Here is a 16,358-nt window from a genome sequence, read left to right as displayed (position 1 = left end):
GCACAGGAGAGTTGAGTACCGTGATGAGACTTTTATTTTCCTGGAATTGGAGAAAGCTTATTTTGGTGCCCTTTGGAAGTAGGGCCCTGTTTGAGTTACTGTATATGAGGGAGTATGTTGAGCTGGAAGACTAAAAGGTTTAATGTGGGACAGGTGGATCCATTGAGGAAGTTTCTCTATCTTGGCAGCTGTGGGAGTTACAAAATTTACCTTAAAGAGGCCCTGCCATTTAGGGGAAAGGAGTGAGGGGTGTTGGTCTCGGGGAGAGAATAGTACCTGATCTCCTATTTTAATTCGTGGTGGGCATGAATTGGCACATGGTTGAGGTAATGAGGTAAAGTTCAATAATAGGGAGTGAAGATGGTATAACAACAGAGTAATCAGGTGATCAGGAAGGGGAAAGGATTTAGGTGAGAGGCCAGGCGTTAAAACCGGCTGCCCATATATGAGTTCAAAGGACGAGATGGAAAAAGGGCTTTTGGAGAGAACCCTAAGCTTAGAAGGGCCAGAGGCAGAAGTTTTACCCAATCAAGGTGAAGCTCCTGTGACATCTTAACAAGGACATTTTTTAAGGAACAGTTCCCTGAAGACTAAGGGTGGTATGGGATATGAAAATGCCGGGGAATGTTAAGAGCCTTAGACAACGTCTGAGAAATCTGGGAAGTAAACTCTGAGCCATTATCCAACTGAATTCCTGGAATTCCAAACCAGGAGATGATTTCTTGGAGAAGAATATTGGAAACTATCTGTGCCTTCTTGTTATTGGTAGGAAACGCTTCAATCCACCCAGACGTGGTATCCACCAAAACCAGGAGAGATTTTTCTCATCTGACTGTGGACATATGAGTAAAATGAAGCTGCCAGTCAGTTCCTGGAAGGAAGCCCCTGGCCTGGTGGGTGGGACAAGGGAAGCTATGGTATTTGGTCTTGGGATCTGACTTTTGAGAGATTTTTCAAGAGGCAGTGATAGCTTTTAAATTCTCAGGGTTTGGTTGGAGGTGACCCTTGACGAAATGAAACAGAGCTTTGCTATTAGGATGAAAGAGCTGATGTAGGACAAAATTTGTTGGGTATCAGGGGGGTGTTTGTGAGAATATGGGCTGTACTGTATGACCCCCCTGAGGTTGTTGAGGTAAGTTTGGGCTCTGGAATGCTGCTGTTCTAGCTGTTTGGTCAGCCCAGTGAAGGCAAAGATATTTTGAGATTAAGAGCTGAGAGGAATAGAGAAAAAGGCATTCCTGAGATCTAGAACTGAGAAGTGGGAGGTTCCTGGAGGACTGGTGGAAAGAAGTGTGTAAGGGTTAGGTACTACAGGCTGAAGAGGGACTACTGTGGAGTTAATGATCTGGAGGTTTCCAACCAGGCGATAAGTTCTGTTAGGTTTTAAGCAGCAAGTATAAGGACTTTAAAGGGAGAAGAGGTGGGATGAAGTAGCTTTATTCTTAAAAGATCAGAGATAATAGGCTTAAGTCCCCCAAGGCTCTGGAGAGAAGGAATACTGAGTTTGGGTAATGTACTTAGTAGGATCTTGTAATTGGATAATGATGGAGAATGGTGTTTATCAACAGAGGGGTTTTGGGTGTCCTAGACTTGGAAGTCCACCTGCGAGGCTGGTAGAGGAAAAGACACATTGGAGCTGGGAGGTTGGTAGGCTAGTGGAGGAGGAAGGAAGCCGTTGGTGAGTCTGAGGTAAGGTGAATGGAAGGAGCAAATGAAATGGAAGCTTCTACTTTTACTAAAAAATCTCTTCCCGTAAGAGGTACAGGGCAGGTCGGCATGACTGAAAATGAATAAGTGAGATAAATACTCCTAAACACACAGTTAAGTGGTGGGGTCTGCTGAGGTAGATAATGCTGTCTCCCTACCCCAACAATAGGGAAACTAGAAGGAGAGGTAGGCCCCCAGAATTCATTCAGTACCGAGTATTTGGCTCTGGTGTCCAAGAGAAAGAAGATGGGTCATCCTGATACCATGATGTTTACCCGTGGCTCTCTGTTACAGATGACAGTTGGTTGGGTCAAAGTATCCTGGGCAGCCTCACTCCTCTATGGCCAGACCTAGAAGTTCAACTTGGGAATTTTCTGGGTTTGATGTCTTGTGGCCCTAAGATGAGGATTAGGGCATGCTCGCGTCCAGGGATCAGCTCTACCACATTTGAAACATGGGCCTGGTGGCTCTCGATTCCCACGGGGCAAGGGAGCAGCATTGACAGCAGGGATAAGGCGTTCTGTGACCTCAGCCAGTTGGAGGGCTGTGGCTAGTGTGCCATAGTGATTGTGGCTTTGTTATTCCTCACATGGTACACCTTAAAAGCCACTCTAAGACTTTTGCTTGTGTGGTTAAGGGGCCTTTCTCTAAGTGTCTTAAGTTTAGCCTTAATGTCACGTTAGCACTGAGGAAAAAAAAATGAGTCATGAGTAACTGTTTGCCTTCCATGGTTTCTGGATCTAAGTTAGTTTATTGTAACAGAGCTTTAGTGAGGCGTTCCAAAAATGTATAAGGATTTTTTCGTATCTTGAATGACCTTTGAGAGCTTATTATAGTTTACTGGCTTGAGGGCAGCCTTATGAAGACCTGCTTGGAGGCAAGAAAAAACTGGTCCCTAGCTAAAATCCCACCTAAGTGTTATAGTCCCAGTGAGTTTCCTCTGCTCCCGGAGGGTGTGTTACATGTGTTTGGTGAAAGTGTAGAGTTAGATGTATAGGACCCCAGTTTTTGTTCAATATGGGGGAGTTCTGAGAAGGAGATAGGAACGTGTACCCCAATCAATCCATCTACACCAGCCACCTCTCACAACAGGAGAACTGCAGGTAGCTTGGCTTGGTCAGGGTTGGGTTCCATAGCAGCACATGAGCTAGTGAGAGAAGGTGTAAAGGTGGGTGCCAGAGCCAGGTGGCTGCTGCGGTTAGGCACCAGAGAGAAAGAATGGTCCAGCGGGGCTGATGGAGTAGTTAGTGGGGGAAGCACGAGAGCTGAAGAGGGCAAAGGAGCAGAAGTATCTGTCTGCTGAGGTTTGGAAGGTATCAACTCCTTAGCGTGGTCCAGAGGAGTAGCTGAAGGAAATGGGGGTAGGAGCTTGAGGAGTGGGGGTATGAGCTGAAGGAACAGTTGTAGGAGCTGGGAGAGTGGGGGGTGGGAGCTAACGAAACGGGTAGGAGCTAAAGGAATGGGGGTAGCTGCCTCTTAGTTCGAAAAGGTGGGTTCATTAGCTGGGTCCAGGAATATGTGCGCAGGCAAACAACTTGCAAGGAAGAGGACTTAGGCTTAGAGCTTATATATTAAAAGGCTTGGATATAAGGGAACTCCTTCTATTAGCCTGTGCACTGACAGTAGATAAAAAGCGCCCATAAAATATCAGGATCAAAGGTGCCATTAGGTGGCCACTTTAAATTGTTTTCTAAATTGTAACGAGTCCACTTTTTTGAACAAAGATGGACAAGTGTCGGAATCTGTAAGTAGGGCATTAAGGCCTAAGGTTTTAGGGCCTCTAAAAGACATTCCAGGCTGGATTGATGGTCTTGAATGGCTTGCTTACATAGCTGAGACTGTGAAAACCTGTGAAAATGGCGACACTACAAGGCTTATAGGGGAACGTCTCCCATCTGTAGGCAGGGTGTAAAATGGCGGAGAACACAGCAGGGCATGTAGGACAACATCCTATATCTACAGGCAGGGTGTTAAAGCCTGACTGACTCTGGTTGGGGTGACTTAAAAGCCAGAGAGATCATGGCTGGGACCACTGGGACCACTGATGAGTGGTCCAAATGAAAAGAAAAATAAAAAGGAAAAGAAAAAGGGAGAACTAATCCCAGGCTATCCAAACACAATTTTAGCTAATGGAAGCAATCCAGACATGAATGTCAGCAAAGGGCTCAATCATAGCTGCCATAAAGACTGGTTGGACACTGTTTTCCCATTTCTAGGAACACCAGAAGATTTCCAGGAATGCAATGGTCAGAGAAATGATCAAGTGGGCCAGAATGGGGAAGCTCACCAGTTGAAGCTGTTAGTGTATGTAGAAATTGTGTTCAGGCTCAGGAAGATGGAACATGTGGTTGTTGCAGAAAAAATACCTGGTTCCGGATCCTGACCACGGGAGAGGGGCTCAGTGCCCGAGCCTCTTGAGTTTCACGGCACTAATAAAATTACTGCCTGGCATGAGTGGGAATGCAGAACATGCAACAAACCCACTTATGAGTTTATTAGAGGTGGTGTATACAGGCCTGAGGAAGTCAGTGTGCAGAGAGAAAGTGGGAGGGAGGGAGGGAGAGAGGAAGGGAGATAGGAAGGAAGGAAAGGGAAGGGAGGGGAGGGGAGGGGAGAGAAAAGGAGGGGAGGGGAGGAAAGGGAAGGGTGTTCTTTACCTGACCATTTTACCCAACAATGAGACTGGAGAAATTATAAACCAGAACAGAAAGGGAAGTAAAAATTGCTTACCTTGAGTTCCAGCCTTTTGTCCATTGTGGATTTCAGGTAGAGAGTGCTTCTAGGTACCTGCAGTTTGAGTAATGGATTGGAAGGAAAGCCTTAGATAGTTCACAGGAAGAGGAAAAGCTGGGCTAGTGGAAATGTTTGTCATAGTTATCATTTGATGGAGCATTATTGACCAACTTTTAACTAATCAGCTTTTCCCCCCTAAAGACAGAGCCTAAACTGGTCACTGGTAGGCCTCTAAAGTAGTCACTAACAATTTTATTTTATAAAGACTAATTTTCTCTTTAGGCTTAAATTGGTCTAGATAACTTTTTTTTAAAGGAGAGAGTAGCTGGGCGGTGGTGGCACATGCCTTTAATCCCAGCACTTGGGAGGCAGAGGCAGTTCGAGACCAGCCTGGTCTACAAGAGCTAGTTCCAGGACAGGCTCCAAAGCCACAGAGAAAGTCTGTCTCAACCCCCCCCCATAAATAAATAAATAAATAAATAAATAAATAAATAAATAAATAAATAAATAAATAAAGGAGAGAGTATAAGAGGAAACATATCCTGTTTAAGCAGCCGGGGAGTAAGAAATAGAGAGCTTAATGGGGAATATGGGCCAAAAGTATTTGCTAAGATTCAAAACATACACAAAATTTCTTGAGGTAGAATTAGAGTTTTTAGCAATTAAATATCAGTCCTAGTCAGTTTATTTAGGGTATAGAGGAAGTTTGCAGAAAAATGAAGTAGATTCTATTTAGGGTATGTTTAAGGACTTACTTGTTAAGCCTTGTCTTGAAAGTTCAACTTTTCTGAAAATGGAAATTCAGGCAACATAAAATTATAGTAATTTATTATTATGAAGCTATGTTTCCTTTTAAAAGAATAGTGAGATTTTAGCACTTGGAATTTAAACAGATTTATACACTTGGACATTAAACTCTTGTATTGGTTAAGTGACTTAGGTTAAAATATTTCCTTTTAACTTAAAAACAAATTTAGACTTGCATTTCTTTTATTACTATCAAAAACACTAAATCTGTTTATAATTTACATAGTGGAAGCCTGGTTGTGATGACACACACCTTTAATTCAACACTCAGGAGGCAGAAGCAGGCACATCTTTATGAGTTCCAGGCTAGCCTTCTTAGTGAGTTTCTGGTCTGCCAAAGCTATATCAAGACTTATCCTGATGAAGGTTAATATTCAGGAGGATGCTTATATGTTTTTCTTTGGGTTCACCTTCTTATTTAGCTTCTCTAGAATCATGAATTATAGTCTCAATGCCCTTTATTTATGGCTAGAAACCAAATATGAGTGAGTACATCCCATGTTCCTCTTTTGGGTCTGGCTTAACTCACTCAGGATAGTGTTTTCAATTTCCGTCCATTTGTATGCAAAATTCAAGAAGTCATTGTTTTTTACTGCTGAGTAGTACTCTAATATGTATATATTCCACAGGGCAGGGAAACCTGATTGCTCTTTGGGCTGAGGAGGGAGGAAGACTTGATTGGGGGAGGGGGGAAAAATGGGAGGTGGTGGCGGGGAAGAGGCAGAAATCTTTAATAATTTAATTAATTAATAAAAAAAAGACTTATCCTCCTAATTCCCCCAAAGTAGAAGAATACAAAGAGATTGTCTGTAGGCTTTCCTGTCATTAGGCGTTTCTCCAAAGAGAAGTTTTAGGGCACCCTTCCATTCTGTTCTTTAGGATGGAGTGATTAGAAAGAAACTAAATATTCTCAATATTGCTTGTCTTCTCTTTGACTTTGGTCAGTTGTTTTGCTACATGCATTGTGACACTTGGTAGAATAGTAAGAATACCTTATATGCCTGTTTTAAAATTTTTTGTTTTGCTATATTGAGAGGGTCTTTCTATGTATGTTTGGGAACTCTGTATAGAGTGGGATAGCCTTGAATTTGTAGAGATATATCTGCCTTTGCCTCTTGAATACTGGGATTTAAAGTGAGTGCCACCAAATGCTTGGCTTTGCTTTTTTTTTTTTCTCTTTTCTTTTTTTGGTCTGGCCTACAGAGGCCAGAAGAGGGTGGCAAGTTCCTTAGAACTAGAGTTACAGATGTGTTGACATTCGTAATCTAACCAGGGTCTTGTAAGAGCAGATGGTGCTCCTAACAACTGAGCCATCTCTCCAACAACTGCTTAATTTCTTAATATGTGTAACAAATTGAAAAAAATATTAAAAATTATTTTGCTTTACAGAATGCTGCCTTTTTATATGGTCTTGGTTTGGTTTACTTCTACTACAATGCATTTCATTGGTAAGTTCACAACAATCCTAAGTTTTTCCAGTTAAGTATACTATATGTAATAAGTACAGTATATTAATGTCTGTAACTTTGTATTTTTAGTAGTACTATTTTTACCTTTCTAGAATTCCAATGAGTTTTGATTCTTTACTCCTTTGATCTGCCTACACAAATATTGAAAAGTTTAATAGGTTTTTGTTAGGATACAAATAACCAAAAGAAATAGTTTAAGAGGAAAATTGTTTTATTTTTAGTCACTGTGGATTTCAACATTTGAGTAATTTAGGTCTTTAATTTCTGGGCTGTGGGCTTTGATGTGGTGGGCACACTATAGTGAAATGAGAAAATACTCAGAGGAATCATGACAAGATACTGTTCCAGGTAATGTGTCCTTACTAACCTAGTTCCTTCACAAGGGTCCTCCACCAAAGATTTTTATCTCTTCCCATCAGTACTCTATTTGTAACCTAAGAATCTATTTGTGTGTTATTGATGAGGTTAGAGGTATTATCATCTAGTTCCTTCCCAAAAGCGCATCATCTGACCAGTAAGTTTTTAACATAGGTTCAAATAATGTAATGGTAAGAACCATTACAATGATTGCGATAGCAACTTGTAATTGTAAGTTTAAAAAAAAACTACATGTTAGTATATGAATGTGGGTTTGTGTGTGATATACTGCAGAGCTTGAAGAGGCCAGAAGAGGACATGGGATTTTCTGGGATTGTTGTTAGAGTTAAGGGTGAGCTACCTGGAAATTGAATTTGGTTTTTCTGCAAGAGCAATAGGCACCCTTAACCATTGAGCCATATTTCCATTTTTAGCTGTAAATTTAAAACAGTATTTTTTTTTCTTAATGCATTGGTATTTACCTCAATGTATATCTCTGAGTGTACTATATACATTTAAAGGCCTGCAAAGTCCAGAAACTGGATAGAACTGGAGGTAAAATGTTGTCTTATGTTTTCAAATAATTGAACCTTGGTACTCTGGAAGAGCTGCAAGTGCTCTTAATTACTGAGTCATCTCTCCATTCTTAATTTGCAACAAATGTCAAAATGAAGAATGAACCTTTTTCAAAAGTTTACTGATATTAATCATTCTTCATTGAGCATTAAGTAATAGATAAGATAATATTAAATGCAGGAACCATTTTGACTCCTCACCCCATTTGAAGTCAGAAGGAAGTTAATGGAACTTTACTATGTAGACTAGGCTGGCGTCTTTCCCACTGCTAGCTTTAAGGTGCACCACCACACTGTGCTTCTGAATGTTAGTCCTTAATTCATGAAAAATGTGATATATTTTGACTGTGGTTGCGCATGTCCTTAATCCCAACAGGCATGCAGATCTCTTTGAGTTCCAGGCCAGTGAGGGTTATGTAGACTTTGTTTCATCACTTCTCTGTTAAGATGATACTTTTTGTTGAAGTGAAAATAATTTTCTTTCTAATTATGATAGACTCTAGGAAACCGAAGAGGAAAACTTCAAAACTGACCCTTTTCTAAATCATTCTTTCTTATACTAACTTGCAAGTGGATTGTCACCTAAATATGAAAGGAAAAACAAACCTTCTAGAATAGCAAATAAGTAACATTAACATCCTCATATTCTTACCTTTTCAAGAACTTTGCCATTTCTTCAGAAATCAGTTGTTATAGTCTTGTCACATTCTTGTATTCTTAAGAGATATGATATAAGTTCTAAGTTCAAAGACGTATATAGTTACAGGGCAAGTTGAAGGCCACCTTTCATCACCTAAACACTTTTTTAGAATAAATTTTGTCAAATGTAGTAGTCATGGATTACTAGAGTCACAGAACTTTGGGAATGAATTTCTTTATATATATATATATGTATATACACATACACACATGTACATATATACACACATATATGAATTTATTGGAATGACTTACAGTGGCTACAGTCTAACAATGACTAGCTGAGAATGGAAAGTCCAAGACTCTAGTAGCTGGTCAGTCTCACAATCCTGGGTGTCTCAGGTGGTCTTCTGTATGGGCCAAAGTAGGCTTCAAGACCAGTAAAGGAATGGATGTACTGACAAAGGAGGGCAAGCAGGAGAAGAACTAACCCATTGTCCTTAAATGGGCTTGAGGCAGAAGTTGTGGCCCAGGATAAAGATGTGCCTTCCAGGCTTTAGGTCTGGATTAAAGGTGGTGGTTGTCTTGTCTCAAGGTCTGTCCTCCATTTCTGGATTATAGTTCATTCCAGGTGGTCAAGTTGACAACCAAGAATAGCCATCACATGAGATAATTGTAGAATTTTAGATTAGGTTGAACTACATTTGTTGTCTTTTGTTTTGTTTTTATTATTTACTCATAGGTTTGTGTAAAAATAACATCCACGTTTCAGTGCACATTAGGAAACTAGAATATTTCCTGTATAATGTAGAATACATGTGTTGCATACATAATCTTTTAAAATATTTTCTCTATATATCTTTTCTCTTCAGGGCAACTAGAGCATTTCAAGATGTCCTTTATGTTGACCCCAGTTTTTGCAGAGCCAAGGAAATTCATTTACGACTTGGTTTTATGTTCAAAGTGAATACAGATTATGAGTCTAGTTTAAAGGTAAGTGGTTGAAATTTTCAGGTATATTATAAATAATCATATTTGTTCTCCATCTCTTTCTGTTCTATCTGTTCTTTTAAATATTATTTTAAAATGTTGAAGTTAATGACAACACTATGAAAGAAATTTAGAATATGAACTAAAAAACAAATAGATGGAGCTTGATTTTAAGGTATAAAATGGTTTCTCTAAATTTAGATTTTGTCTTTTGTGTAGATTTAAAGAAGTTTATGATAGGAAAGTGGTGAAAACACTCACCTCACTCAGGATAGTGTTTTCTATTTCCGTCCATTTGCATGCAAAATTCAGGAAGTCATTGTTTTTTATTGCTGAGTAATACTCTAATATGTATATATTCCATACTTTCTTCATCCATTCTTCCATTGAAGGGCATCTAGGTTGTTTCCAGGTTCTGGCTATTACAAACAATGCTGCTATGAACATAGTTGAGCATATACTTTTGTTGTATGATAGGGCATTTCTTGGGTATATTCCCAAGAGTAGTATTGCCGGGTCCAGGGGTAGGTGGATCCCAAAATTCCTGAGAAACCGCCATACTGTTTTCCAAAGTGGTTGCACAAGTGTGCATTCCCACCAGCAATGGATGAGTGTACCCCTTTCTCCACAACCTCTCCAGCAAAGGCTATCATTGGTGTTTTTTATTTTAGCCGTTCTGACAGGTGTAAGATGGTATCTTAAAGTTGTCTTGATTTGCATTTTCCTGATCGCTAAGGAAGTTGAGCATGACCTTAAATGTCTTTTGGCCATTCGAACTTCTGTTGAGAATTCTCTGTTCAGCGCAGTGCCCCATTTTTTAATTGGGTTGATTAGCCCTTTACGGTCTACTTTCTTGAGTTCTGTATGTATTTTGGAGATCAGACCTTTGTCTGTTGCGGGGTTGGTGAAGATCTCCCAGTCAGTGGGTTGCCTTTTTGTCTTAGTGACAGTGTCCTTTGCTTTACAGAAGCTTCTCAGTTTCAGGAGGTCCCATTTATTCAATGATGCCCTTAATGTCTGTGCTGCTGGGGCTGTACGCAGGAAGTGTTCTCCTGTGCCCATGTGTTGTAGAGTACTTCCCACTTTCTCTTCTATCAGGTTCAGTGTGTTCGGACTGATATTGAGGTCTTTAATCCATTTGGACTTGAGTTTTGTGCATGGTGATAGATATGGATCTATTTTCATTCTTCTACAGGCTGACATCCAGTTTTGCCAGCAGCATTTGTTAAAGATGCTCTCTTTTTTCCATTGTATACTTTTAGCTCCTTTATCAAAAATGAGGTGTTCATAGGTTTGTAGGTTAAAGCTAGGGTCTTCTATTCGATTCCATTGGTCGACTTCTCTGTTTCTATGCCAATACCAAGCTGTTTTCAATACTGTAGCTCTGTAATAGAGTTTGAAGTCAGGGATGGTAATGCCTCCAGACAGTCCTTTATTGTATAAGATTGTTTTGGCTATCCTGGGTTTTTTGTTTTTCCATATAAAGTTGATTATTGTCTTCTCCAGATCTGTGAAGAATTTTGATGGGGATTACGTTGAATCTATAGATTGCTTTTGGTAGAATTGCCATTTTTACTATGTTGATCCTCCCAATCCAAGAGCAAGGGAGATCCTTCCATTTTCTGGTGTCCTCATCGATTTCTTTCTTCAAAGACTTAAAGTTCTTGTCAAATAGATCTTTCACTTCCTTGGTTAGAGTTACCCCAAGGTATTTTATGCTATTTGTGGCTATCGTGAAAGGTGATGCTTCTCTGATTTCCCTCTCTGCTTCCTTATCCTTTGTGTATAGGAAGGCAACTGATTTTTTTGGAGTTGATCTTGTATCCTGCCACATTCCCAATAGTGTTTATCAGCTGTAGGAGTTCTTTGGTAGAGTTTTTTGGGTCGCTTATGTATACTATCATATCATCTGCAAATAACGAAAGCTTAACTTCTTCCTTTCCAATACGAATCCCCTTCATCTTCTTATGTTGTCTTATTGCTATTGCTAGAACTTCAAGCACTATATTGAAGAGGTATGGAGAGAGTTGACATCCTTGTCGTGTTCCTGATTTTAGTGGGATGGCTTTGAGTTTTTCTCTGTTTAATTTAATGTTGGTTGTCGGCTTGCTGTAGATAGCTTTTATTATTTATATTTAGGTATGATCCTTTTATCCCTAATCTCTCCAAGACCTTCATCATAAAGGGGTGTTGAATTTTGTCGAATGCTTTTTCAGCATCTAATGAAATGATCATATGGTTGTTTTCTTTCAGTTTATTTATATGGTGGATTACATTGATAGATTTGCGTATGTTGAACTATCCCTGCATCTCTGGGATGAAGCCTACTTGATCATAATGGATAATTTTTCTGATGTGTTCTTGGATTCGGTTTGCCAGTATTTTATTGAGGATTCTTGCATCAATGTTCATGAGTGAGATAGGCCTGTAATTCTCTTTCTTGGTTGAGTCTTTGTGTGGTTTTGGTATCAGGGTAATTGTAGCTTCATAAAAGGAATTTGGCAATGACTCTTCTTTTTCTATATTGTGAAATACATTAAGAAGTATAGGTATTAGGTCTTCTTGGAAGGTCTGGTAGAATTCTGCATTGAAACCATCTGGTCCTGGGCTTTTTTTGGAAGGGAGATTTTTGATAACCGTTTCTAATTCTTTGCGACTAACCGGTCTATTTAGATTGTTCACCTGTTCTTGGTTTAGCTTTGATATATGGTACTTATCTAAAAAAATGTCCATTTCTTTTGCATTTTCTAGTTTTGTAGCATACAGGCTTCTGTAGTAAGATCTAATGATTCTCTGAATTTCCTCTGTGTCTGTGGTTAGTCCCCCTTTTCATTTCTGATCTTATTTATTTGTGTGTTCTCTCTCTGTCGTTTAATTAGTTTGGATAGGGGTTTGTTGATCTTGTTGATTTTCTCCACGAACCAACTTTTTGTTTCATTGATTCTTTGGACTGCTTTCTGTGTTTCTATTTTGTTGATTTCAGCCCTCAGTTTGATTATTTCCAGTTTTCTACTCCTCCTGGGCACGTCTGCTCCTTTTTTTCTAGAGCTTTCAGGTATGCTGTTAAGTTTCCAATGTATGCTTTCTCCGTTTTCTTTAAGTGGGCACTTAGTGCTATGAACTTTCCTCTTAGCACTGCTTTCATCGTGTCCCATAGGTTTGTGTATGTTGTCTCTTTTTTTTTCATTAAATTCAAGGAAGACTTTAATTTATTTCTTAATTTCTTCCTTGACTCAGGTATGGTTCAGTAGTTGACTGTTCAGTTTCCATGAGTTTGTTGGCTTTCTGGGGGTAGCATTGTTGTTGCCTTCTAACTTTAATCCGTGGTGATCTGATAAGACACAGGTGGACACTGATATTTTTTTGTATCTGTGGAGGTTTCCTTTGTTTCCGAGTATGTGGTCAATTTTCGAGAAGGTTCCATGAGTTGCAGAGAAGAAGGTATATTCTTTCCTATTTGGGTGGAGTGTTCTATAGATGTCTGTTAAGTCCATTTGCTTCATTACCTCCAACAATTCTCTTAATTCTCTATTAGGTTTCTGTCTGATTGACCTGTCCATTGGTGAGAGAGGTGTGTTGAAGTCTCCTACTACTAGTGTGTGTGGTTTAATGTCTGCTTTAAGTTCTAGTAATATTTCTTTTACATATGTGGGTGCTTTTATATTAGGAGCATAGATATTCAGGATTGAGACTTCATCCTGATGAATTGTTCCTGTTATGAGTATAAAGTGTCCATCTCGATCTCTTCTGATTGATTTTAGTTTGAAGTCCGTTTTGTTAGAAATTAGTATGGCCACACCTGCTTTTTTTTTTTTTAGGACCATTTGCTTGAAAAACCTTTTCCCAACCCTTTACTCTAAGTAGATGCCTGTCTTTGTGGTTGAGATGTGTTTCTTGCAAACAGCAGAATGTTGGATCCTGTTTTCGTATCCAATCTCTTATCCTGTGCCTTTATAGGTGAATTGAGACCATTAATATTAAGTGATATTAATGACCAGTGGTTGTTTGCTCCAGTTATTCTTATTGTTTTTGGTAGTAGAGTTTGTGTGTCTCCCTTCTTTGAGTTGTCCTAGTGAAGGGTCACTCGATGCCTGAGTCATTGTAGGCAGTGTTAGTAATGTTGGATTCCTTGGGTTGTGGTTTTCCTTCTATTACTTTCTGCAGGACTGGATTTGTGGCTACGTATTGTTTAAATTTGTTCTTATCCTGGAATGTCTTGTTTTCTCCATTGATAGTGAACGATAGCTTGGCTGGGTATAGTAGTTTGGGTTTGCATCCGTGGTCTCTTAGTTTCTGCAGTACCTCTGTCCAAGACCATCTGGCTTTCATGGTTTCCATAGAGAAGTCAGGTGTAAGTCTGATCGGTTTACCTTTATAAGTTACTTGCCCTTTTTCCTTTGCAGCTCTTAATATTCTTTCTTTAATCTGTATATTTTGTGTTTTGATTATTATATGGCGAGGGGATGTTTTTCTTTGGTCTAGTCTGTTTGGTGTTCTGTATGCTTCTTCAATATTCAAAGGAATTTCATTCTTTAGGTTGGGAAGGTTTTCTTCCATAATTTTGTTAAAAATATTTTTTGTGCCTTTGAGTTGTGACTCTTCTTCTTCTTGTATCCCTATTATTCTTAGGTTTGGTCTTTTTATTGTGTCCCATAATTCCTGAATGTTTTGTGATGAGAATTTGTTGACTTTGCTGTTTTCTTTGTTCAGTGCATTTACTTTCTCTATGGTGTCCTCAGAATCTGAGATTCTTTCTACATCTCTTGTATTCTATTGATTATGCTTGATTCTGTAGTCTCTGCTCGTTGACCTAGATTTTCCATATCCAGCTGGTCCTCAGTTTGTGTTTTCTTCCTTGCTTCCATTTCAGTTTTCAATTCTTGAACTGTTTCCATTACTCTTTTGATCGTTTTTCTTGGTTTCCCAGGGTATCATTCACATATTTACTCATTTCTTCAAACTTTTTGTTATACTTCTCCTCCATTTCTATAAGGGTGTTTTTTACATGTTGTTTAACGGACTCTATTGCTTTCATAAAGTCAATTTTTTCCACTTCTTCTGTGTTAGGGTGTTCAAGTCCTTCTGATGTAAGATCTTTGGGTTCTGGTGTTTTCATGTTGTTTTTCAGATTGTTAGGTGAATTCTTTCCTTGGCGCCTGCCCATCTCCTCCTATTGATGCTATCTAATGGGTCTTTTAAAGCAGGATCGGGTTTCCCTGCTGGGCCAGGGGCCTTGCTTACAAGATGCCCTCGCCCTGTTTCCTGTCTCCCACCGCGGGCCAAGATCCTTCTCACCACTCAGAAAGGTCTCCAGGAACAGGGCCAGGCTCCCCGTTCGCCAGGGATCCCGCCAACAAAAGGCCTACCACTCTGGGCCAGCCACCAAAACAGAGAAACTCCCCCTGCCCTCTGTCCCGAGCTCCTGATCCAGAGCCCAAACAGGCTAAACTGGGTGATCCGGTAGCCCCGGGCGCAAGCTGGGATGGGCCAGGAAGAGAGAGGTCGCAGCAGAGGAGGAGCAGCACCAGCAGAGTGGACCAGCCCTCACAGACTAACCATGGGGTCAAGGAGCTCTGGGAATGCCCCTGCTCCATTTCCTGTGGCCTGCCGTGGGCTAAGAACACTCTCCCCACCCAGGAGTGTCTTCAGGGACAGGCCAGTGGATCTCACCAATAAAAGGCCTCCCAATCTGCAGGTTAGGCCCCAAGAAACCTACTTGATTTAATTGTAGTGGGACGATCTGCTCTCAGTGTGGGCTTCACTGTTTCATGCTTGGACTATCCCACATCCGCCGCGTCTGCGTCCTGGTCTCCGCCACGTCTGAGCGCGTCGTCCCGCCGGTCTGTCTCCGCCCTGGTCTCTTATTCTTAAATTACAGTTATTATAAATATGTGTGCATGCTGGGCAAATACCCTGTTTCTATTGAAGGCTAGAGGAGATTATTTTCTTTTTTGATTTGTAGGAAGTAGATTTTCATTAATGGCCTTCAACAACGCCCTGATACCTCTACACAATTCCTTTCACATGGCATTTTAAATCTTTTTGTTTGTTTGCAAAACAGTTTTTTTTTTCCTGTACATTTCTGGCTCCTGGAACTACTCTGTAAACCAGGCTGGCCTCAGAGATCAACCTACTTTTGCCTCACAAGTGCTGGGATTTAAGGTGTGTACCACCCCATTTAATTTTCCCTCCCCCCCAAAAAGCAGGGTTCTAATTGTCCTAGAACTATCTTCGTAGTTCAAGCTATTCTTGCGCTTACAGAGATCCTTCTGTCTCTGCCTACCGAGTGCTGTGTTTATAGGTGTGCACTACCACCTACTTTAAATCTTTTAAGAGATTTTTTTTTTAATGTATCTGTTTTGGTTGTGTTGTTGGTTGTCTAATATGAGTCCAGGTACCCTACCCTCAAAGGCCAGAACAAGTTGTAAGAGGTCACTGGCTTTTTGGAATTCAGAGAGATAGTTGTGAACTGGGAACTGAACTCAGGTCCTTTCCTGAAAGGATAAATAAAATCGAAGGCCAAGTGGGTACCTTTGGCTGACCCTGCCAAGGTTATCACTAAGTAAACATGCCCTTTGATGTAGAGTTAGTGCAAGAGATTTGTTAGGTAAGGGGGAGAGTGGAAGAATGGAAGGCTGAGTTGAAGTGGGCGCTTGAGAAAGTGAGACAGACAAGAGGAAGAAAAGCAAGAGAGGAAAAAAAGAGTTAAGAGAGGAAAGAAGAGACAAAGAGGGGAAAGAGGCAAGAGAGATGAGAAACGAGGTAAAGAGATAAAGAGGGCCACCTGTGCCTGCTGGGCACTTTAAAAGGGCTGCAAATGTCACATAGCTGACAGTGGAAAGGCACCCGGTGATGCCATAAATGCTTTCGTGGCAAAGGCAGGCTGCTGCTGTGGTGGATGCTAACAGGTACATACTCTTTTTTTTAGATAACATGAATTTTTGCTCTAGACTTATATTTTAAATGGTATGAAGGAGTAATTATGATGTTTCGTTTTCTTGTGTTACTAGAAAAAAGTGGAAGTTATAAGTCTAAAGGTGGTTATAGTGGTTGATAGACTTTGGTACTCTCTTCAGTGCTC

The 16,358-nt window shown here is 40.2% G+C and overlaps 1 protein-coding gene across 5 annotated transcripts in view; it reads left to right on the top strand.

Moving 5' to 3' along the window:
• The window catches only part of LOC130868823 (histone demethylase UTY), a 498,107-nt gene that overhangs the window by 24,113 nt on the left and 457,636 nt on the right, over positions 1–16,358 (top strand). For all 5 annotated transcript variants that reach the window (XM_057760846.1, XM_057760847.1, XM_057760849.1 and 2 more), the window contains exons 5-6: positions 6,637–6,695; positions 9,160–9,280. In XM_057760846.1, coding sequence (XP_057616829.1) covers positions 6,637–6,695; positions 9,160–9,280 — 180 coding nt within the window. The remainder of the gene's footprint in view (positions 1–6,636; positions 6,696–9,159; positions 9,281–16,358) is intronic.

Source organism: Chionomys nivalis, chromosome Y (genome assembly GCF_950005125.1).
Source record: "Chionomys nivalis chromosome Y, mChiNiv1.1, whole genome shotgun sequence".
Taxonomy (NCBI): Eukaryota; Metazoa; Chordata; class Mammalia; order Rodentia; family Cricetidae; genus Chionomys; species Chionomys nivalis.
Note: the sequence above shows the minus strand (reverse complement) of the source record. Positions and strands in the feature narration are given on the sequence as shown.